Here is a 23,770-nt window from a genome sequence, read left to right on the forward strand (position 1 = left end):
GTTCAGCTATCTCACACTAGATGTCAATAAGTGTAGAAATTACGTATAAAATTACTTACAAATGAAATGTGATACCATTCATAGCATCAGAACGTCTGTCTGAATAACTTTGACACGATAAAACACAACACTTCATCCTTTTGTTCTTAAAAACGCGAAAACACACCGATAATACGAGTCTCAATATATGTGAACCTGACGAACGCAGACAGCATACTAACTAAGGCCCCGCCCACAGTGATGACGTCAGGACCTAGTTGAAAATCACAGTGCACAGTTGCTTAGGCCAACTCCTCTTTGTTTCTGCTCTATGGGTGCGGGTGCCGCGTAGTCAATGCCGTGTCACAGGCGGAGCATTGACCCCAAGTTTTGCACGCTATGCATTGCGGCTTTGATAAACAGTAATTCACTAAAAATAATAGAATAATGCAAATGGTTACTACTTAGTATTGGATTGTGTTTACGTAGTATGTAAGTTATATCGCTAAGTTTCGCTAGCATTCTAATTACAGCCTGTCGCATTATATTTACTGATCCTTTAGAACAAGTCACGTGAGAAGGCAAGAACAAACCATGAAGCAGTGATGCGGATACTAGTCCGAAGATATGTGACAGCTGAACAAAGGGCCAGAGATGAGGTCGGAGTGTCCGAAGACGATGTCATGGAGATCAGACAAGACATATCGACACTGCGATACGAACTTATTGAAATACTGAGCTCTAATGGAATGAAGACACCTAGGATTAATCTCCAGGATACTACAAGTAATTTAATTTTAGTTTTGATCTTCTAAGATATTATTTGAACTTATTTAGGTAACTCTTAAGAGACTGGCGCGCTTAATGGCGTGCCGCGTGACGAGGTGCGTGCGAAGGATACTTCTCTTAAGCTTTATATCTATTGGAGTAGCTCAATTGGACACTCTACCACCTGATGCAGATGATCTGAATCGCTAAATATGTTGCTGATCCCAAATCTCAAGAACAGCTAAACCGATTTCGCTAATTCTTTTTTTATAATATTCCTTGAAGTACGAGGATGGTTCTTACGGAGAGAAAAATTTTAAAAATTTAAATCGACTGTTAGGCGGTATGAAGTTCGCCGGGGCAGCTAGTTAACAATAATTTTTCATTTAATTTTATGGACTAGCATTTTCCTTACAGTTGCTGGCAAGAAGGGTAAAGTGATGGAGAGGAGAATTTTGAAAGACTTCCAAATCGGTATCGTCGAAGGTATAATCAAGGACGTCATATCCAGAGACAGTAAACCTAAGGACGTATTCAGTCAGATCGCTAAAGCTATTGGAGGACGAGGAAATGAAAGTGAAAAGTTAGTAACCAAATCTTAGAACTTTTGCTGCAGGAATTTTTTTCTGACTAGCTGATCCCAGTGTTTCGTCCGCGTAGATTTAGGTATTTAAAAATCCCGTGGGCACTCTTTGATTATCCGGGATTAAAAGTAGACTACCTATGTCACTCTCTTTAACTATCCATGCGAAAAATCAAGTCGATCCGTTGCACCCCTAGCGCTTCTCTATACGCCTTCTCCACTCATGTCCCGCTGGCAAGTTAAGTAGGTACATACTGATTTCAAAACCCAATGCAAATAGGAATGTTAGCAGGATTTGGAAACAAGCGGCATGGCGTCAGTTTATTCGTTCTTTTTTCCAACCGACTTATGTCAGTTTCTATATCTGCTTATTACCTACAGGAAAAAAGATTGGAACGCCCAAGTGCGCAGGAGTACAATCCGCCGCGATCCCATCGGCTCCACCACAGAGGCAAAGCACAGGCAGTCGCTTCGCGCTCACATTCTGGACAATGTCGCTGGTCGCACGATCGATCCACAGAAACTACTACGTAAGTCCTACATTTTTTTAATGAAGAACTTTCCAGGACAGGTTCCATGAAATTTTCGTTGAGATCTCTGAATACATATCTTCGCTTAGGTCGCCAAGAAAGACGAAAAATGCTGTCTATGCATTTTAGAGCTAGCGCGCACTGCGGTTTTCCTTATGCTTTTTTCTCGCAAAATGTGTGAATTAATATAGAAATACATATATAGAAGCGCGCGCACTGTGGAATTAATTCTGCACTGAATTTAAATTCTGTAAATTGGTACAGATTTGATGCAGTCTGACTTGAAAACCCCTTTAAACAAACAATCTAAGCCCTCATAGACCAGATAGATTTACCTACCTAGTATTTTTCGTCTTTAGTGGCGACCTATGGTATTCTATGACAATTCTATTGAACGTGTGCTGGAAACTTCCTCATTGTGAGATAGATTGACGAAAATCATGCTTGAGAAACAGAGCAATGATAAGGTCTAGGTTGGAGCGCGCTTGCCAAGAAAATGCCTATTCGCTTTTGTCTTGTCTTGATTCGTATCAGAAACGTTGAAATTCCACGGACTCGTACGAAACGATCCGCTTCCTCGTTTTCTTTCTCGTTGGTTTCTAATTTCATCATCATCATCATGATCAACCCATCGTTGGCTCACTACAGAGCACGGCGGAGTGATTACGTAAAACGTTGCAGTAGCGACAGCAACGCGACAGCAGTAGCAATGCGAAAGTTCATTTGCTGTCTCTCTTCTTCTTCTTCTTCTCATTTTGCTTTGTGGCTATTGCTGTCTCTCTCTATCCGGACGTTTGACAGCAATGATTGCGAGATTTACGCTTGTCGTAAGCCTGCCGCGAGATACGTAATCACCCCGCGCCGCCCGGTCTCCTCTCAGAGTGAGAAGGGTTTTGGCCATAGTCTACCAGGCTGGCCATGTGCGGATTGGTGGACTTCACTCACCTTTTAGAACATTATGGAGAACTCTCAGGCATGCAGGTTTCCTCACGATATTTTCCTTCCGTTTCCGGCTTCTAATTTAGTTCAATGGGATTACTGCAAACAAAACTGCCTACCTTAATTATTTTTAATATCTATCTTCTTTATGTTTAGAGTACAACCCGAACTTGTCTGCGGTTACTCCAACAACAAGAGTGGCTTACGCGAAGTTCATGAGGAGCAAGATAAAATCTGACTTCACAACACAGGACGAACCAGCAGAAGTTGTTGTCGAACCACCAGCGGTGCCTGCGTTCATGAAGGACGCTATAATGGCTAAGGCACACAAAAGTAAGATAACTTAATAATTTGATCTTTTTTTTCATTTATGCACATACAGGGTGTAACCAGAACGCTGGCAAAAGCAAAGACAGGTAATAGTACTGATGATTACTGATATGATACCACAAAAAAACGCGAAATAAAATTACGTTATATTGCAAATAAAACTTCTGACTGACACTAGAGGTCAACGAACACTAGAGGCCACTCGGAGTCAATGCCGCGTCGTAGGCGGGGCATTGAGCCGAGTTTTGCACGCTATACATTGCGGGTTTGAAAAATACTAAATCACTAAAACTACAAAATGACGCAAACGGTTATTGGTATTGGATTGTGTTTACGTAGTATAACAATAACGCTAAGCTATTTTTGCTAGGGTTCTGGTTACAACCAATGGTTATAAACCTCTGGTTATAAACATAATGATATTATGATGCCTCGCCAGGAGATTGCGATTTTAGTTATTTATGGGTATTATGTGGGTGTGTATTTATATCATTACCTATATCTTATTTCCTTTTTAACTTAACTATTTCCTCTTCCTATGCAACGTAGTAGCGATAATAGGTCACCAATTATTTGTTTACTTCTATTTTTGTTGTATTTCTTTTTGATAATTTGTGTTTTTTGTATTCCTTTTTTGTGTTGGTGTACAATTTAAAGCATATTAATTCACTCATTTCATTCGTTTACAATAATTTCTTTTTCGCCAATATTTCGATACTATCGTAGCAATTTTTATCACTTTCATCCCTTGCTTAGCTACTTCTTAAAAAAAGTAATTAGTTAAATAATCTGACATAATATTCCTCATATTTAATCAGGCATATCCACCGAACGCGATTATTCGTAAACATTTTTTCATTATTTTTAACGTTATTAATTTTACAACTTTGATCAATAAATGCCTACGTAAACTGAAAAATGGTTACAATTAATATTAAATATGAAACCTGCAGGTATTCAATCAACAATATCCAATACAAATATTTCATATACATTTAAAGTTTAAACTTTAAAGTGGAGCGTTATCCATCTAAATTAAGTTGCAAATAGCAAATTCTCTTCCTATGCCTGCAAGAGTAAGTTCAATTTACTGAGAAAATACTGCATCTACATACGTACTTCAAAATTCTTTCATTTCAATGCATAAAGACTGACTTAAATTGGATTGCGCGAACATACTTGTACACTCGAGTTCAGTAACAAAAGACACGTATTTATGAGAAGTTCCCCTACTGCACTGCCCAGAACTACCCATAATATACCTAAGATTTACATACATCTTCGAACCCGTGTAACTTTGAAACTACACATTTTCATTGAAATCTGGCAAACCACAGACACACAGATATTTTTACAAAAATTCATTGAGTTTTAATTGGTTATATTCAAATAAAAACAACTACATTGTACTTATGCAGCGCGCTACAAATAAACTCATCTCATCCGTATCATACGAACATTACATACGAGGTTTATATGCGCCGAAATTTCACTCAATCTGGAAACACACTAAAATTTTGCAAAATTTCCAGTTCGTGCAAGATCACCAATACCGGAGAAGCAAGAAGACGAAGGTGGACAATCAAAAGAAATCAAAGTAGAAGCAGATATTGAAAAAGGTTTAAAAAGACTTATCAAACCTAAATTAACCTCAAAAGCTGTATATTTTGCAACAGTTTTAAATTGTCTTTTTCAAAAATACTATGTTAAAATATCTTTCATGTTTTACAAAAAGTAAAAATAATATACAAAAATTTTAAATAATGCCCTTTTATTACATTTCAGGTAAAGGTTCTGACGAAGACACTAAACAAGCTATACCTGTAAAACCAGAAAAGTCTGATTCCGGAAAACCAGATCCGGGACCAGCCGACAAATCAGAGCCGAAAACCGAGACCAAAGAGCACGTCATTCAAATAGATGAACCTGAATCACCATCTAAGAGTTTATACATGACTAAAGAAGAAGACGAAAACTTGCAAAAGCCAATGTCACCGACACCAAGTGGAGCACCTTCAGAGCAAATTTTATCAGCCGCGACCTTAGAAAGCGATCAACAAAAAGCAAAATCCGAAACCCCGTCAGTTACAATCACAGTTGCTGAAGAAGAACCAGAAAAACCAAAATCTCCAAAAGAACCTAAACCCAAACCTTCTTCTAGTGCGCCTCCTCCTGCCCCACCACCCAAACCAGGCATAGTTACTGATAAAGGAAAATCAAAGGTTACTGGTAAAATTGTTTCAGGATGGCTCTAAGTAAGAAATTGTTGGAAAAGTTATTAGTAACAACTATTTTAAGGTAGTTTTGAATTAAATTAGTGCCTTAATGACATTTTTATAGGGACGACTATGTAAAATAATATCTTGATCCAAATTTCACATTTCCTTAGTTATCATGCAATTGCAACGGAAAGCATTTTGTTTGCATGTTAGACTTCAGCGTTCTATCAGTCAACGGAATTTCTTTTAATATTACTCGTAACACAAAAGTATAATTTTTAATAGGCTACTTGACTCATATCTAATTTCGTCCAATAAATGATTATTTATTATAGTACTAGCTGATTCCTGCGACTTCGTCCGCGTGGATTTAAGTTTTTTAAAATCCCGCGGGAACTCTTTGATTTTTTGGGATTGTTGTCGTTGCTTGGTACCTACAATATGAATTCACTATGAACACTTCCTGAATCTTTATAACCCAGGCGGGCAGTAACCTTGCAGCATCAGGATTAAGGAGTTGAATCCAGAATTTTTTATGTGACCACGATGTAAACTTTTTTTGTTGATTTAAAAAAAAAATTTGCAAATCGGTCCAGAAACCTCGAAAAAATTGATGTAGAAAAAAGAACCACCTCCTTTTTGACAGTCGGTTAAAAACCGATGACCTTGAAATATTTACGGAACAATCTTTAAAAAATCCACTTTCTAACAAAAAAAGAATGAATGAAATCGGACTACGCGTTAATGAATTACAACTCAGTATACATTTTAACTTTCGTCCCCTCTCCTACGGGAACCATGCTGAATGTCGGGATAAAAAGTATCCTATATTCTTCCTCATAGTATGACCTCAAATCGTACCAAGTTTCATTGGAATCCATTCAGTAGTTTCAGCGTGATGCGCGGCCGTGATACAGACAGACAGACAGACAGACAGACAGACAAAAATGAAAAAAATTACAGTTTTGGGTTCAGTATCGATTATAGAGTGCCCTCGAAAAAAAAATTTCAAAATATCTTCAATGTACAGAATTTGACCTGTTACAGTTTTATTATAAGTATTGATTGATTGATTTTGCTTAAGACAACGAAATATATCAATAACAATTATTAAAAACGCAGGATGGATATATAAATCCAATTTAAAAAAATACAATTTTTATTTTTATTTGAAACGCAGAAAACGCTGTCAGCCATGATGTGACGTCATTAAATATGTAAACAAACAAATGTCATTCCTATGTCACGCGGGGACTAACGTAGTATCCATATATATAAAATTTAGAGTCCTGACTAACTTATATATCAACGCACAGCCTAAACATCTAAACAGCTGGTCCTAGATACATGAAATTTGGTGGATGTGTTCTTTGTAGGTAAAGAGAAGGTGTCCACTAGGAAAGGATTTTTTGAAATTCCACCCCTGAGTGGGTTAAATGGAGGTTTGAAATTTATGAAGTCCACGCGGGCAAAGTCACGAGCATAAGCTAGTTTTTATATATTTCTAAAAACTCATAGTAAACGTAAAAAAATATCGTTTTCTCTTTATAAATTGAATAAGTTATTAAGTAAGACTTACAACAAAGTGATCTTTGCAAAAATAATTTTGGGTTGAAGTCGTTAGTCATATAGGATCCCTTTAAGCAAGTCTTTGCGTGTTACGTATATTTATTTCACTGGGCACTCTAATCCACAACTTTCCTGTGGTCTTTATCGATGCGTTTTTTACATTCTCGGATGATACAATAACGATAATTACTATATTTTTCATGTAAACTAGTATAGAAGTCATGTTTATTAAACTTTGGGAGGTTATGCTGTTGTTTACAAATGCATGACGTCAGAGCACAGATAATCTATCGGCCAAACATGGTGAAACAGTGTTTTCACCTGTCTAAGAAAAATATTTTTTTAAATTAAAGTTTTACGGTTTTTAGGGCGCAAAAAAATATAGTGTTAATTTTTTTGATATAATAGGACAAATATTAACCATTTAAGACCAACTTAAAAAAAGTGTCAAGTAGCCTATTGTTACATGAAATTTAGATATAGGTAAGTACGATATTTCTTTCGTGAAACCGATTGTTGTTACGAATTTGAGAAGCTTTCATTGCTTTGATTATTTACGTTTATTTTTTTAATAACTCATAATCCAAATGACCAAATGTTAACGTATTAGTGAGATAATAATAATAATAATATATTTATAGCAATAATTAATTAATTAGGATACTATGATTTTAATATAGAAGAAAGTTTTATTAGTATAAGTCTTGTGCTTTTGATAATGGTTTAATTTTTGGGTAAGAACGTTTGCCGGACGAATTGCTTTGAATATGTAATGTTTATTATTAAGTAGGATTACTTTTATTAGTTAATCAATAATAATTTAACAAGATAACTTCGCAGAAATATATTGATTGGTTGTTTCATTCTGCGATTTTTTATTGATGTTTGCACTTGAACTAGTTACTAGATCTCATTTAGATAATTTGGGTAGTAATAATGCAGTCTAACATAGATCGTGCGTTTCATATTATTATTTGTGTTAAATAATTATTTCATTTAGTGTTATTTAGATTAAAGTGATATTCCATGGCCGTTAGTTTTATGATATTATGTTTATGATGAAAAATAGGACTGGGAGTTATTTTCATCATAATATAGAGAAATCAATCAAACATTTATATTATCATCCTACCCGTAGTAAGTATCAGGAATTATATTTCAGTTATCAAAAATTAGCAGATAATTTATTTGTTTACCTTAAAATAGTGATATTATAATAATATTATGTTAACCATGTCAATAATAAAAATGTTAAACAAAATCGGTCATAAATGTGAACCTTGGTGCACGCTGGCTATCGACGCTAGAGTCGTTAGATTAAAATACGTATAGTGACCGATCTGATCTTATTTTACGACATGTATTAAACAATTATATTTAATAATAATATCATTATAATGTTATATTTCTATCAAATAGACTTATTGAGTTATATAAATTTTATTATTTGTAATTTCATTGTTTTAAAAGTTTAAAATGATTTATTTATGTTAAAATTAAATAAATCTATGTTATTAGTTCGCTGGTTTTATTTTCGAACGACTATAGTCAAGCCAATGTTCATATTTACGTATGTTCCACCGTAGCACCTAAACTACTGAGCTGATTTTGATGAATAAGGTATCAATGGATTCATTGTTATGGTCCAGGTGACATAGGCTACATTTTTAAATACGAACAAAATATGTATGATGAATGTTACTGCTAAAAAGTGAAGGTTTCAGAAAAGTCAGAGTGCGCTCTAATAGATCTCACCCTTGGAGTATAGTAAGGTTACGCTAAATAAAAGAATAATAGTTGGCTGTGGTGTTGTTACCAAAAAATAATTGTACACGACACCCCAGTGGTTTCATGTATTACTGCTTCGTTGAATAGAATTTCGGAAAAGTCTTTCTTATGGGATTTCTTTCGTGAGGTATGATAAACAGAAAACGTATATGCAAAATCTCAAATTACAGCGATTTGAGTTATAAGTTGATAATATGTCGGTTTCTCCTTTTGTATTTTATATATTGAGTTCTTCATATAACTTCTCATATTTTCTGAGGATGATACCTACGCATTCCATCTTGTAAGCCATAGTTACATCAAAATCATTTAGCCTGGATTTTTTGTAATCTGTATCAATAATAGCTTATAATTTGTATTGAATTTTGTAGGTCAGTGCAGTTCAGTTTTCAGACTAAGTATACATAATTTAAAATATCAGGAGTTAATTTATCTAATTATGATTCAGTATTTCAATAAATAACACAAATATTTCCAATCGAAGTTCATTTATTTGAAACTCAAATTGTAAGGATTAAAATCATTAACTTCCGACATGAAATTTGACACAAAAAGTTAAAATGCCGCATGAGGAGTTAACGCGTTTTAGTAATAGTAAACAATTCTATAAGTAATAAATTATTAAGGAATACAAGGCAGTAATAACTAACAAAATATAGATCAAAATTACAGAGATTACATCAAAATTAATTATAACATCACTATGATTATTATTTATTTTGTTTATAAACTATTAATAATTACAATAACATAACAATAAAATATAAATAATATATATACCCATATCAAAGTAAGTATACCCACTTATTTACTTTCTAATGGAATCTTGCAAGTTGCAACACCTCGCTTTAACATAAAGCCGAGAAGTCTATCGAATATAATATGATACTACTTCTGTCGCATTAGTTTAATAATAATATATCTGATTCCAAATTATTACTTATTTCAAAATATGTCATTATACTCGTAATACTTAATGCTTTATATCTGAATTTACCTATACTAGAAATATATAATATCTTAAAACTGTATTGTCTCTTAAATTGTACAAGTAAGTACGAGAATAAATTGTATCAATATCTTATAAATAAGCATATTTAATACTAAGTTAATGGACGGACTGACAAGGTTATTCTGGTTATACTTATACTTTATAAACCTAATATTTTAGGTAAAACTAGAAGATCTACTACAAATACTAGTTTCAATAAATACTTAGATCTAGTTACAAAAATAAATTGGCATGAGTTAAAGATAACAAAAAACTTTTTCATTGAAGTTAAAACGTTATAAAGTCAGTGTTATACCCAAGTAATACCTACTTAGTTAATCTCTGTAAATTAATATTATAATAATGTCTTACATAAAAATATTGTAATATGATACAAACAATAAATTAATTCGCATTCTTATAGTTCGTTTAGAGTTTAAATAAATTATGTATGTTTAAGTTTTCGAAAATTACGCAGTTACGAAAGACAATGCATAGAAAAAGAATTACTAGGAATTTCACGCAATATTTGTATCCGATAACAACAATTTTGCTTATTTTTCGTATCTATAGCTTATTGGCAATGAAACTTATTTTGGTTGACGAACTAAACTTAACGAAGCAAAACTCAAACTATTGTACGTTCATCGCAAGCATCAAGTTGCGATGAATGTTGGCACTATTGCTTTGTTTCTTTATTCCTTTGACCTTAGGGTTTATTATTGTGTGATTTGCAATGGTGCCAACATATTACTCACGTGTCAAGTTACGATGAACGGACTATAAACTAAAAATGTTGTCCATATTCATTAGAGCCAACCAGTCTTGGGCTGTCGTTTTATAGTCCTGACGTCTTGAATGCTCTGCTCGTTAGTCGGATCTATGGAAGGTGGTTGAATCAATTGTTCTGTGCTTAGTGAAGATACAAGATGTGCGGAGTTTGCATTCGTCTGAAATCAAAGAAAAGTCAGTCAAATGCGATTCGGACTCGCACATGAAGGTTCCATATCACCGTACAAGAAATTACACTTTTTTTTTTTTTCATGGCGGTCATTTTGAAATCGTTATTATATGTTGTTATAGCAGCAATTTTGTAAAACTTTCTACCTATTACGGTTCACGAGATACCGCCCACTGACACACAGACGTGACACAACAGACGGACATCGGTTGGTCCCGTTGGCACCCATCGGGTACAGAACCCTAAAAACCCTAGATAGGACTAATTATTATTAATTTCAGCCATAGATTGCTTTAATTTCGGCCATAAATAAATAAGTTTATAGTAAGTTGATAAAGTTTATAATAAAAGAAGTTGATACCTGATCTAGGACAGTACTGGCGGACGGTGACCTAGATCTTGGCATCTTGGCTGGCGTTCTGTTGGGCGGACATGGTTGCATGTCCGTCGGTGGCTGCACAGTGACAGATAAGACTAAATTTTACAGGATGTAACCAAAACGCTAGCAAAAAATAGAACAGATTAAAAAAAGAAATCTTTAAAATGAATTATAAATGGGGCCGATTCTCTAGTACACAATCTCTAAACTAAACTAAATTAACAGGTCTAAATCTAGTGCTTTCCTTTTCCGCAAGCAACATTATGAAAGGGATAGCAATAGATTTAGACGTGATATTTTAGTTTGGTTTAGAGATTGTGTACAAAGGAATTAGCCACAATATCATTATATAATTTTTTAAACTGAAATTAACATTTTTGGTTAGCTTATTGCTAATATTATCTTGTTTGTACATTTTTAGATTTTTTTCTCGCTTGGTGTAAAATACCGTATTGTGCATACTGCAAGAAGAAAACATAACATATTATTAATGGTTTTATAAATATTTTACCCTATTTTTAGAATATGGCGGTGGTGGAGGCAAGGCATCTTCTGAAGGTTTGATCTCAGGAGCCACAGGCCTCGCTACTGCTATCGTGTCTGCTGACTTTTCCCCTTGGGGCTTCGATTCAGTAACCTGATTTAAGAAACATGCTGATTAATTGACTTTTATTAAAGAATATTAGCCATGTTATTTGACTATCATTCCCCTTTCCCCTCCAACTAAGCGAAAAGCTTGTGCTAGGAGTGGGTACGACAACAGTGCAACGGTTGTGATTTGAACCGGCGACCTTTCGGAATTCTGTCCGCTCCTTAACCGTTGAGCTATTGAGGCTCTATTGATTGAAGGATTCATCGTGAATTTCAGAAATGAATGAGCCCTTTTAACCTATAGGTAATCACAAAGCTTTTCGCTGATTCACATAAGTATATACATATAAACATACAAATAAACAACATACGGATAAACAAAAACAGCTATTCCTCAACAACTTGAAATAATAAAAAATCATACTCGAAAATTATGTTAGAAAATGAACTTACGTTGTTATCCCCTGGAAGAGGTGCCGGGGCTTTCTTTTTTACGACCTTTGGTGGTGCGGTGCCCAAAACACGATTTGATTTCAAGGGACTTGGCTCTAAACATTAATTTTTTTGTTGTTTATAATAAAATTTAAATAACATTTATTTTAACATATTAAACTGCTCATACAATAGTTCTATATTTAATTTATCTATAATAATAAAATCTAAAATCTCAACCTACTAAGAGCCATTTAGTGTATCTAAATGGCTCTTAGTAGGTTGAAAGTCAAAGTGCGTTCTATAGATTTTAGCCTTAGTGCTCAAGTGGAGGAAGCATCGGAATAAACAACTCTTAGAAGATGTAAATATGTGTGGCACAATGTAAGAAATAAACGTTTTTCTTTCTTTCTTACCTGGTTGCAATTTATCACTACCAGAAGGACTTGCAGGTCTTGGAATTGCTGGACTTTGAGGTCGGGCTAATGAGTCCTATAAAAAGAAAACATTAATAGAAAAATATTTCGAAATACTTATCCAAAACTGAAAACATAATAGAAAACCGTAAGAAAACACTTACTTTTTGCGGTAACGGAGATACGGGTCGAAGGTTAGCTAATACAGCATTGGTCCTATTTCCACCCGGCGATACTAATTTGATTATCGGCAATCCACTGCATCCTAAAAAACCGGTCAAGTGCGAGTCAGACTCGCGCAAAGAGGGTTCCATACTTCAGTCATATTTTATTCAAATACTATTATGCATAATAATAAATAAAATCTGTTTTAGAATGTATAGGTAATGCTCTTTCATAATATGATACCCCACTTGGTATAGTAAACATTGAAAGTTGAAATTACTAATTTTATTTCATCAACACTTTTTAATTTTTTTTGTGATGTAACCTCATTTACGGTTTTCGGATTTATTCCTTTACTTGTGCTATAAGACCTACCTACCTACCAAATTTCATGATTCTAGATCGGATCGGGATAACGGGAAGTACCCTATAGGTTTTCTTGACAGACACGAGTCACGACGGACAGACGGACAGACAACGAAGTGATCCTATAAGTGTTCCTTTTTTCCTTTTGAGGGAACCCTAAAAATGATTTCAGTGATGTTTAAACATTTCTTTTTGGAAATCATCGATCAAAGCAACCACGAAAAGAAATTTCTTGTTTCACTTTTCTTCAACACAGAAAAAACGAACCATAGGTACCTGCGCCGACATTAATTGGTGACCTCGGCATACTAGCGCTTGAGTAGTGATTATCCTTAATTTCTGAGGAAATATCCTTGATCAATTCCAGGATTGATTGTCCGTGAGATTCTGGCATATCTATCGGAGTTGTTGAACGTTCTAAAAAAAAAACACTTTTATTGAACTAAGTAGGTACATATTTTATTTTTTCTTCATCATTAATAGTGCACCTTGAGCTAAAAGCAGCAAATCATTAAGGTGTTGCGTTGATAGATCAGTCCGTCAGTCACCTTTTTCTTTTATATGGCCGAGTTTCTTGCTGGTTATTCTCGGTAGAAACGTCATTCACGGTGGGAAATTAAACTACCTGACCTTGCATAAGTTTACTTGAATAAAAAAACATTCTATTCTATTCTATTCTATATATATATTCTAATAATATTCTATATTAATGTCGTGCGATGGTCGGAAAGCTTTTCTAGGCCTTATAGGTTGGAGTGTGGCGTGAGGCAGGGGGGCTTAACCTCGCCTAAGCTTTTCAACCTCTACGTCAATGCGCTGATAGAGGCACTTAGCAGTACGCGTGTCGGATGTCATATTGATGGAGCGTGTCTCAATAACATTAGTTATGCAGACGACATGGTGTTGCTGAGTGCGTCTGTCTGTGGTATCACGAAACTGTTGGGCATTTGTGAGACCTATGCCCACAGTCACGGCTTGACCTACAATGTCAAGAAGAGTGAATGCATGATCTTTCAGGCCAGGGGAAAAACACTTCCTCCCACTGTACCACCTATAAAGCTGTATGAGACTCCACTTAAGAGAGTGGAGCAGTTTAAATACCTGGGGCATGTTATATCCTCTGACCTGAAAGACGATGCAGATATAGAGAGAGAACGCAGGGCGTTGTCTGTTAGGGCGAACATGATCGTCCGCAGGTTTGTTCGTTGTTCTGTAGCCGTCAAAATCACTCTTTTCAGAGCATATTGCACCTCCTTCTACACGAGCAGCCTGTGGATCGATTACACGCAAAAGCAGTACAATGCCCTGCGTGTACAATATAATAATGCATTCAGGATGCTGATGGGGCTGCCCAGATTCTGCAGCGCGTCAGGGATGTTCGCCGAGGCGCATGTAGACTGTTTTTATACTACTATGCGAAAGCGGTGCACATCCCTGTTGCGTAGAGTCCGGTCCAGCCTCAACGGCCTCCTGAAGGTATTTTCTGACAGGATCGACTGCCAGTACTTGAATCACTGTTGTATGATTCACGTGCTGGCAAATCGATCCTGTCCTAATTTAAATAGTTATAGATTTTTTACTAACAAATAGGTTTAAGTTTCGTGTAATTACTAACACTAATATTAATAATTACTAACAATTAGGTTTAAGTTTCGTGTAATTACTAACACCAATATGATCCTTGTTGGTCGAAATAAAAACATTTTATTTTTTATTTATTTATTTATATATAGCGTACCAGGAATAGGTGCTCGTAGTACCAATCTTCTAGCTTCGTCGATAGCACGTTGCAGATTCTGCTGGTTCTTAAACGACTGACGAGAACGACAACGGCCAATTTGAGACCTGAACAAAATACAGAAAGAATATTAATTAAAACCCTGGCAGGAACAAATGAATCGCCTGCTGCGCAGGTACAATATTGCCAATATTTTTGTGCAAAAGAATTTTGCAAAACTTATATACTCTAAAATAATAACATTTTTGTAAATGTATAAAAACAGGACGAGCGACAGAACGAACTCCCTGGCGCAGTAGTCGATGTAGTCTTATAAGTACGAAGTCCAGGGCAGGGGCAATGTGGGATTTCATAATTCCTAAATTGTCGCTGGTCTGATCTGGTGAGAGACCGAAGAGGTTGTATTACCCAACTGGCAAATCCGTGTTCCCAAGCGATTTAGCGTTCCGGTACGATGCCGTGTAGAAACCGATAAGGGATATATATGGGTTTAATAAAACTGCCATACTACTACCAGACTACTTCTATCCTAGACTGCATTGTCACATTATGCTTTCCCGTACCCGATGTACATTATTTTCTGCCGCGCATTATGGACGTAAGAATAATAGGCAGAAAATAATGTACATCGGCCTTTGAACTCCCTCTACAACCTCTCGCACTGCCAAGGGTCACTGGTAGAGATCTCTCATAGAGATAAGTGCTTCCCTGTCCACTTTAACTCTCTTTTTCTCTTCACTGTAAATGTTTTTGGTACAAATTAAATTAAAATGACATCTCGGCTTTGTACAGCGTTGTCTTTGTCACTCATACCTATATGACGTTTTGTCGGTCTCAACGACAGAGACAATGCTCTACAAAACCGCTAACTTCTTTTAAAGGTATTTTCTGCCGCGTATTGCATCAAGTGAGATCGCAGTCAAGAGCTAACTTGTAATGGTATAAAAAACTTACGATATCCCCGTGGCAGCTAATGTCTGATCCCACTTGGATCCCTTAGCAGCAGCGGCAGCCATCCTGGCGATTCTCCTGAACCTGGATAGACTATCCTCATGTACTGGTCTACCGTCTTCCTCCAAAGTCGACACTGGTGCTACGTGGAAGTCCTTCATCAAACGACGCTCCCAAACCTTCATGCGTTTGGCGAGTACCGCTAAAAATGCAAAAACAATTAAAATCAAAAATGCAACAAAAACAAAACTGCGGCGAAGCCCTAAGTAATGCATGGCCGTTCCTATCTCTGCTCGTAACTATTCACCGACTCCACCGATTTTTTTAATTTAATTATTAGATTTGTCTTGATAGCGCGAGTGTCACTGGGTACATAAAATTCTTAAAAAATAAAAGTAACGTGTTTTATACGCTTTAATGTGTGGGCAAACCGCAATCGGGGTTTCCCTGCAATAGGGTATAGTATAAAGCTTGTGTTGACCTTAGAAGTTGCTACCAACTTTAACACGGTTGGTTGATTCAACAACAAAAGTAATACGACAACAAACGGAAGGTAGGAACTCTTCGATCGTTGAGTATTTGAAGCTCAAAAATAAAATTACCCTAATACAATATGTGATTGAATGAATTATTACATCTCTTTAGCCTTTGACTACGATCTCACCTGATGGTAAGTGATGGTAGCGGCCTAACTTCGAAGGGGTGTAACGGTTTTTAATACAACCATATCCCTTATCGGTTTCTACACGGCATCGTGCCGGAACGCTAAATTGCTTGGCAGCATGGCTTTGCCTGTAGGGTGGTAACCAGAGACAATTTAGAATTAATTATAAATTCCCAAATTGCCCTGCCTGGAATCGAACCCGGAACCTCCCACTTATAAGATCACCACTGCACTAGGAAGGCCGTCATTCTTCACATTGTGTCAGTAGCAAACCAATTTTGTCAAAATGTGAACCCACCATATTGTTGGTCTTAAAAATAGCTACCTAAATCCAACCCAATCCTAAATATTATTACTATCGGATATAATCGTTTAATGTATAAGCAAAACGCTTTATTGAAATAGATACGATCTACCTACTCATTATGTTATTGTCGCCTAAATATAAACCACTTTGATCCTCAAATTAGACCGAGTTATTACTATATAAGCGCTACCAGAGTTCGATTCATAAATATATCAGTTTGAGAATTTATGACATCTAAGCTGGGTTTAGTTGTAGGTCTATCGACGAAGTTCGAACTGCCATGCTCAAGTTAGCTGCAAGACTGCATTATAACTTACCATCAGATGAAATCACAGATAGCGAGGACTTTGGTTTGGTACTCTTGGTCTTTGGCTGGCTTTTCCTTCGAGGTGGAGGGTTAAAATACTTTCTATTTTACTCTTATCATTACTCTACCGGACGTGACCTCGCAGATCCTGACACGCCATGGGTGCTTCAAGCACCTGCATGGTATGTGTCTCGTGGAGAGTGGTGTGTGCTTGTGTAGACCGGCGGAGGAGGACCTACACCACGTATTGTGGGAGTGTTTAGTGTACGAGGACCTCCAGTTCGCTACACTTCAAGGAAATTTCTAAATGATTTGTATACATATCAAAAATTGCGGACCGGCAGGAATCGAACTCGCGTCTCCTGGGATCGCGCCCGACGCTCTGACCACTAAGCTACGCACTTGCTGCCAGTGACGAAATTTGTGATATTATGTATGTTCACTCAGTACTGAAGCAACTGTTTATGCCATCTAGTAGCGACACTTTTGCAGTTTTCGAAACATTGGTGACTGGTTCTACCAGAATCACCAAAAATTTTTTTTCTTAGGAGGTATTTTACCAGAAAAGAGTTAACTTACCCTTTTCCTTCCTATCAGTGAAGGACACGTCCATGCCGTTCTTCTCAAACACTTCAAGCAGTTCGTATCTCAACGCTGACACATCTCCCTTGAGCTCGTTGATGTCATCTTCCGTCACCGGGTCATCATCCATCTTCCTGTGCATAGCGGAGACATACCGCCACACTAGAGCACGCATAACTGCAGTGTACCGCACGTCGTCTTTTTCTTTCTGTTCCTGCTCCTAAATAATTTTTTTCATTAATCATCATTATTAACCAATACTGATTTATCCACTGCTGGATGTCTCTTGTATGCACGCCACGGTCTTGCGCTGCGAGGTCGTCTGTCTTCCAACTCTGCGCTTTTTACGAGGCTGCCATTCTGGCACCACACAAGACCTGAATGCCAAGTTTTTTGAACTATATGCCATACTCATTACCACTTCAGCTTTGCAACCCGTCGAACTATGTTGATTACTCTGACTCTCCTAAGGATCTCCTCATTTCTGATTTGATTACGTAGAGAAACTTTAGGCATAGCTCTCTCCATCGCCCGCTGAGTGACTCTGAGCTACCTTATGAGGCACTGAAAAGCGAAGCGTGGACAATGTGGGCAAATGTCATTAGCAAACGAGTCGCAGAGAGCCAATTCAGGCCAGCCACGTGTAGAAGTCCATGCAAGAGACGTGTCGTCATCGTCGTGTGTGTGCGTGTGTGTGAGTGCGTGCGTGTGTGTGTGTGTGTGTGTGTGTGTGTGTGTGTGTTGGTGTGTGTGTGTGTGTGTTGGTGTGTGTGTGTGTGTGTGTGTGTGTGTGTGTGTGTGTGTGTGTGTGTGTGTGTGTGTGTGTGTGTGTGTCCGTAACTTTATCGCTATTTATACTTTAAATAGTAGGCCAAATCAAAGTTTGACGCAGTTAATAATTTTGTGAAGGAGGCGTCGACCTTTCATCCTACCATACTATATCAAACGTAAACAACCAGCAACGTATACCTACTTACGCTGAGCCTGAAACTCATTCAGTTCTATTTCTCTGTGCAATTCTGTTTCAGCAATCGGGATCGACAGCCCTTAACCATGAATAACAATGAATAACGATCACGACTGGCAAATTACAATCTCCACGACAGCTTTATTATTTTAATCAATGCCGTCGTGCCCCGCGGCGTCGCTCATTTGATACTGTTTAACGGAATACCTACTCATAAAACCACAGATGTACTCGTATGTAAAATAAAGAAAAACGTTTAAAATCTAGTACAGTACGCGGCAGAAAATGATGTAGGTACATCGACCTTTAGAAAGAGGTAGCGGATTTGTAGATCTTTGTCTCTGTCGTTGAGACCGACAAAACGTCACATAGGTGACGAAATATAATATAGAGGCTTCCGGGAACGGAATATAATATTCCGGTATACGGAAAAACTCGAGCTTCGAGTTTATTATACCTGAATCTGTTGTAACCTGTAAACATTTTATCTTAAATAAATAAATTAAAATTATTATTATTAAATTAAGGTATGAGTGACAGAGACAACGCTCTACAAAGCCGAAATATCATTCTAAAGGCCGATGTACATTACTTTCTGCCGCGGGCTGTACTACCGTGCCATCACTTCACAATGCAAAGGAAAGGAAAATACATAATTAGCAATAACTAAAATATGATGCCCGCGACTTAAAATTTAATAAATCTGTAGGTATAGTAAGTGACAGGTCGCCCCGCACACCTCCAGCCCGTTGGACCGATGACCTAAGGTGGTGGGAAGCGGGTGGATGAGGAAGGCTGAGGACCGTGTTTAGTGGCGCGCTCTTGGAAAGGCCTATGTCCAGCAGTGTACGCAAACAGGCTGATGGATGGATGGATATATGGATTTTTAAAAAAAAGTGTGGACTAACCTTGAAAGTCTCCACCTGTTGCTTCTTCCCCATACCCAGCAGCTTCATGATGTTCTTGGGAGTCGGCAAGATGTTGAACGGAGGAGGAAGAGTGGCGCTGTCCTCGAAGTAGCTCATCCAGAGGCGGGTGCGAGCGAATTTCCATTCGACATCCGAATGTTGCTGAATAAAAAAAAAGTTTTGTGCCAAAAAAGATGACGCTCTTCCCGTATTAGCATTCTTTTTCCCATTTTTGTCCCACTTTGTTAAAATCGTTTTCAGTTGCTTATACTATTTTTTTTGTTGCTTTTTTTTGTTCATTTATTGCTTGCCTAGAATCTAAATAAGATAGATGTCCGAAATTTAAAATCGCGATATCTCAGAAATGGTGTATCTCAGAAAAAAGTATAACACATTTTTGTGGATAGTTTTATGATCTACAATTTTTGTCTTATCTATTTTTTAACAAAATTTACAATTTACGAGAAAACTAAAAAACCAATAAAAAATGACCTTGAATAACTTTTTAGCAGACGTATCACGTAGGGTAGATAGGGACTTTTGTTATTTTATTTCTAACTAGATGATGCCCGCGACTTCGTCCGCGTGGATTTTTTTTTTAAATCCCGTGGGAACTCTTTAATTTCCCGGGATAAAAAGTAGCCTATGTCCTTCCCCGGGATGTAAGCTAAAACTTTACCAAATTTCATCAAAATCGGTTGAACCGTTGGGCCGTGAAAAGCTAGCAGACAGACAGACAGACACACTTTCGCATTTATAATATTATAGTATGGATGGTATACCCAAGGTCAAGGTCCCCACCGGAATTCTTTTGTCGGAATGGTTGCATACCAATATTTTTGTGGCTAATTTGACCGGACTATTACCTTTGTTGCCATAGCCTATGCCATAAAATTCACCATGTCATCAGTATTCTCGTACTTACCTCAATCATGGCATAAGAGTTGGACATCATGGCGATGAGGAGATTGAGCAGCACGATCACGTTGATCACAGAGTATGACCCGAACATGAGGAGGCCCCAGAAACGCGTGTAGCTCTTGATGCCGGCCAGCTCAAAGTTTTCTAGACCGACCATGCCGAAGGACGCCCAGAAGAGTGATTGCGAAGCTTCGAATACGCTACATGGTTACAAAAGGTTTTCAATAAACAAACTTTGTAAATTTACAATTTCCCATATATTTATCAGGATTTTCTGATAAGATATGTTCGTTTATTAATTATAAACATACCTATTTGTTTATTGTGTTACTAGCTGAACCGCCCCGGCTTCGCTCGGGTGGAGTTTATAAAAAAAGAATTAGCTAAATCGGTTCAGCGGTTCTCGAGATTTGCGATGACCAACACATTTGGTGATTCATTTTTATATTATAGAATATCCATTGATACCATTGATACTAAAATTATCCATTGATAAAAAATGCGATCGTTCCCCCGATTGTGTAAGAAAAATGTACTATTCATCGTAATCGTAATCGACACCAAATTCTGCCTCTTGATTGGTTGAATTCGCTGTTTACATTTTAACAACCAATCAAGGGGCAGAATTTTCTATCGATCACGATTACGATAAATAGGTACGTTTTTCTTACACAATTATTGGGGGGCAGATTTGAACGTCGTCGGTTACAGACAAGTTACCCGATTTAGATAAATATTGCCATCAATAGAATCTGAGAGGTTTCTGGCAAAAATTACTGAAAACTTTTAAAATGAAAAATAAATAAATAACAATTATCAACAACAAGAAAAAGAATAACAAAACGGCACATGTCTAAATGCTTTTTCTACAAAATTATGGAACATACCTACCTATGGTAACTAATAAAAGTTAATGAATAAGAACACGCAGTATTGCTTTTTAATTTTGTTTATTATGATAATACTCGTATATAAATTGTGTAAATTGCTCTAGCTTAGGTACAATTACTATTATAACAAAATCTTGCACAAACAATACCTATTCTACCGCAAATAAAGCTACAAGCATCCAAAACCACACGGAAGTCTTAGTAGAGCTGAAAATTAATAAGCATGGTAATCCATAGTAGCACGCAACGTCATACAATCGACCTCATCTATTTTCAAAGTGTTCATCTTCACATTAATATCTTCTTCCAATTGGATTTGGGTTTGAAGAAGATAGCGTAATGCTGAATTTGCTTCATGAAGCATTTGTTGAAGTTGCTCAGTACTGTGACGTAGCATCTCACACTCATAATACAAGGCCTGACCGGGAGGATCTTTGACTAACTCAGCACCAACTCTTTGAGCCCGTCTTCCTAGTCTCGTATGAGCTAAACCAACATATCCTTCCTTAGCAGACAACGCTTTTTGTAATTGCAATATATTATTCTGCATATCTGCAATCTTTTGAGTAGTCTCCCGATGCATATCTTCAAGCTTCGCTTTAGCCCGCTTTGTATCTTCAATACGCTCGTTGAACTCATGATTACATTTATTAAATGCGCTCCATAAATCGTCAATAACTTGTTTCAGTAAAGTATCGATAAAAATCTTTATTGGACGAGAACTTGTTACTTCTCTAGCGGCTAATTGGATGTTTTTAGCTGAATACGCGTTATATTCTTCAGCGGATATATTAGCTGGATCGAGGTTTGAGTAACCGTCATAAACGGAAAGGCACAAATCGGTTGGCTTCATTGATAGAGAACCTTTGTCCACATCGATTGCTGCTTGTTTGTATTGTAAATCGCGATCGAGAAGATAACGGGTGGAACGTAGACGTCTCATTTGTTCGTTCAGCTGCTCCAAAGCTCGTTTAAGTAAGCTTTGCCCTCCAAGAATAGTGGTTATTTCTTGCTGAAGGGCATGCTCAACTTCATCTACAACTAAATCGATGCCGATACGACCATCTCGAAGCATTAAGCATTTTCTGCATATCGTCAACGCGTTAATTTGTAGCGATGAAAGGCAGTCTTGTAAACGAGTTTTGTAAACGCTAAGAGCTTCAAGTTCGAGGCATATTTCTTTCCTCTGTATTTGCAACTCTTTTTTGTTGAACTCTATATCGCCAATTCGCTCTTCGATCCGTCGATCTGACGTGGCTTTCATGATGGAAGCTCGTTCGGCAGTTTCTTCGCGGATTCTGTCACATTCTCCTATAACTCTGTCGGCTAACTGTTGTTGGTCTTCGGTGTTTCTGCAACGCTGGTCGTTGCTCAGCCTCCATTCTGCTAGAGTAAACTTAGCAGATCTAGGCGGCATGCATACTATTGCCTGCTCGGATAACCTGGTAGTTGCAATAGGCGCCCCTATTACATTTCGCACACCGAATTGAGCTTCACACATTTTGATTACCTACAAATTAAAACGTACTCAAAAAATTTACGAAAATGTTTCAAAAATAATGAAAGCGGCGAGCAGGCGAGCTTACAATACGAATGATATTTGAGAATGACAATCAAGGACAAAACTTGTTAGTGTCATGGAAACGGCGTACCAAAAAGTTCGATCAAACAGTAATTAATAACCTTTCCACTCTTTCGAATGTTAAGTTCAGTTATGAGGTTCAAATCGTATAGTCCGTACAAAATGACTCCTCACGCGCCATTTTAACTTTTTGTGTCAAATTTCATGTCAAAAGTACGATTTTAGTTTTTAGTCCTTATTACAAAGGTGAACCGCACTTTTGTTATGACAGTTAACCCAAAGAGTTGAAATGGCGTGTGATCCAGTCATTTTGTACGGACAATACATTAATTTTGTATCTTAATTTCTAAATTGATTTTTAATACGATGATGAGAAGGGATTCGGTCGACCGCAGAGCGATCGGAGTGTTTCTGTTTACATCCGTCGTAAAAACAGTCTAAATTATATATATAAAGTGTTGTTTAATGTGAAATGAGTGCAATTGAGTGTATAAGTGCATATGTAATCATATAATAACAAATAACATCGAAGTTATTAAGCCTATTAGTTGATTTATCACGAACTCAAAATAAATTCTTAAGAAACGAACTAAGTAATCACCTGCAAACGCCACAAAATAGTCGCAGTGACAAAACTTCCAAATTTAAGCTTTAAGTACTAGAGAATAAGATTCATCTTTTTCTCAACAACATAAAACTGATAAATCATGTTAATATTTTATCGGAGGGTACTTAATTAATAAATAATAATAAAAAATCCTTAGAAAAGGCAAATTAATGAAGACAGCAAACCCAAAGGCATAACACCATAAACATTAAGTGATTTAGACTTTTGAGTTATTAGACAATAGCAAAATGGAACTTATCTCTTAAACACTTAAGGGCCAGCGCACACTGAACACTTATTTAATTATTGTTAGCAGCAGTAAAACATTATATTATCACTG

The 23,770-nt window shown here is 36.8% G+C and overlaps 4 protein-coding genes across 10 annotated transcripts in view; 2 read left to right on the plus strand and 2 right to left on the minus strand.

Moving 5' to 3' along the window:
• trp (transient receptor potential) overlaps nt 1-8,435 on the plus strand; it is a 39,753-nt gene extending 31,318 nt beyond the window's left edge. For both annotated transcript variants that reach the window (XM_069506176.1, XM_069506175.1), the window contains exons 16-21: nt 543-765; nt 1,165-1,330; nt 1,712-1,860; nt 2,956-3,132; nt 4,662-4,748; nt 4,915-8,435. In XM_069506176.1, the coding sequence (XP_069362277.1) occupies nt 543-765; nt 1,165-1,330; nt 1,712-1,860; nt 2,956-3,132; nt 4,662-4,748; nt 4,915-5,384 (1,272 nt within the window). In that variant the 3' untranslated portion in view covers nt 5,385-8,435. The remainder of the gene's footprint in view (nt 1-542; nt 766-1,164; nt 1,331-1,711; nt 1,861-2,955; nt 3,133-4,661; nt 4,749-4,914) is intronic.
• The window catches only part of LOC117992806 (ras association domain-containing protein 10-like), a 238,002-nt gene that overhangs the window by 189,224 nt on the left and 25,008 nt on the right, over nt 1-23,770 (plus strand). The gene's annotated exons all lie outside the window — the stretch shown is intronic.
• The window catches only part of trpl (transient receptor potential-like), a 47,198-nt gene continuing 32,604 nt past the window's right edge, over nt 9,177-23,770 (minus strand). For 4 of the 5 annotated variants that reach the window (XM_069506178.1, XM_069506177.1, XM_069506179.1 and 1 more), the window contains 12 exons: nt 20,356-20,551; nt 19,431-19,592; nt 17,553-17,775; nt 15,699-15,897; nt 14,745-14,851; nt 13,274-13,423; nt 12,640-12,740; nt 12,476-12,551; nt 12,081-12,175; nt 11,548-11,673; nt 11,019-11,111; nt 9,177-10,646 (listed from right to left, as the gene is read on the minus strand). In XM_069506178.1, coding sequence (XP_069362279.1) covers nt 10,506-10,646; nt 11,019-11,111; nt 11,548-11,673; nt 12,081-12,175; nt 12,476-12,551; nt 12,640-12,740; nt 13,274-13,423; nt 14,745-14,851; nt 15,699-15,897; nt 17,553-17,775; nt 19,431-19,592; nt 20,356-20,551 — 1,669 coding nt within the window. In that variant the 3' untranslated portion in view covers nt 9,177-10,505. The remainder of the gene's footprint in view (nt 10,647-11,018; nt 11,112-11,547; nt 11,674-12,080; nt 12,176-12,475; nt 12,552-12,639; nt 12,741-13,273; nt 13,424-14,744; nt 14,852-15,698; nt 15,898-17,552; nt 17,776-19,430; nt 19,593-20,355; nt 20,552-23,770) is intronic. The other variant, XM_034980765.2, reaches the window with a different exon arrangement.
• Tektin-C (Tektin C) lies at nt 20,560-23,193 on the minus strand. The gene has a single exon (XM_034980767.2). The coding sequence runs from the start codon at nt 22,740-22,742 to the stop codon at nt 21,456-21,458; it is 1,287 nt and encodes a 428-aa protein (XP_034836658.1). The 5' UTR covers nt 22,743-23,193; the 3' UTR covers nt 20,560-21,455.

This window comes from Maniola hyperantus, chromosome 22 (assembly GCF_902806685.2).
Source record: "Maniola hyperantus chromosome 22, iAphHyp1.2, whole genome shotgun sequence".
In the NCBI taxonomy this organism is placed as follows: Eukaryota; Metazoa; Arthropoda; class Insecta; order Lepidoptera; family Nymphalidae; genus Maniola; species Maniola hyperantus.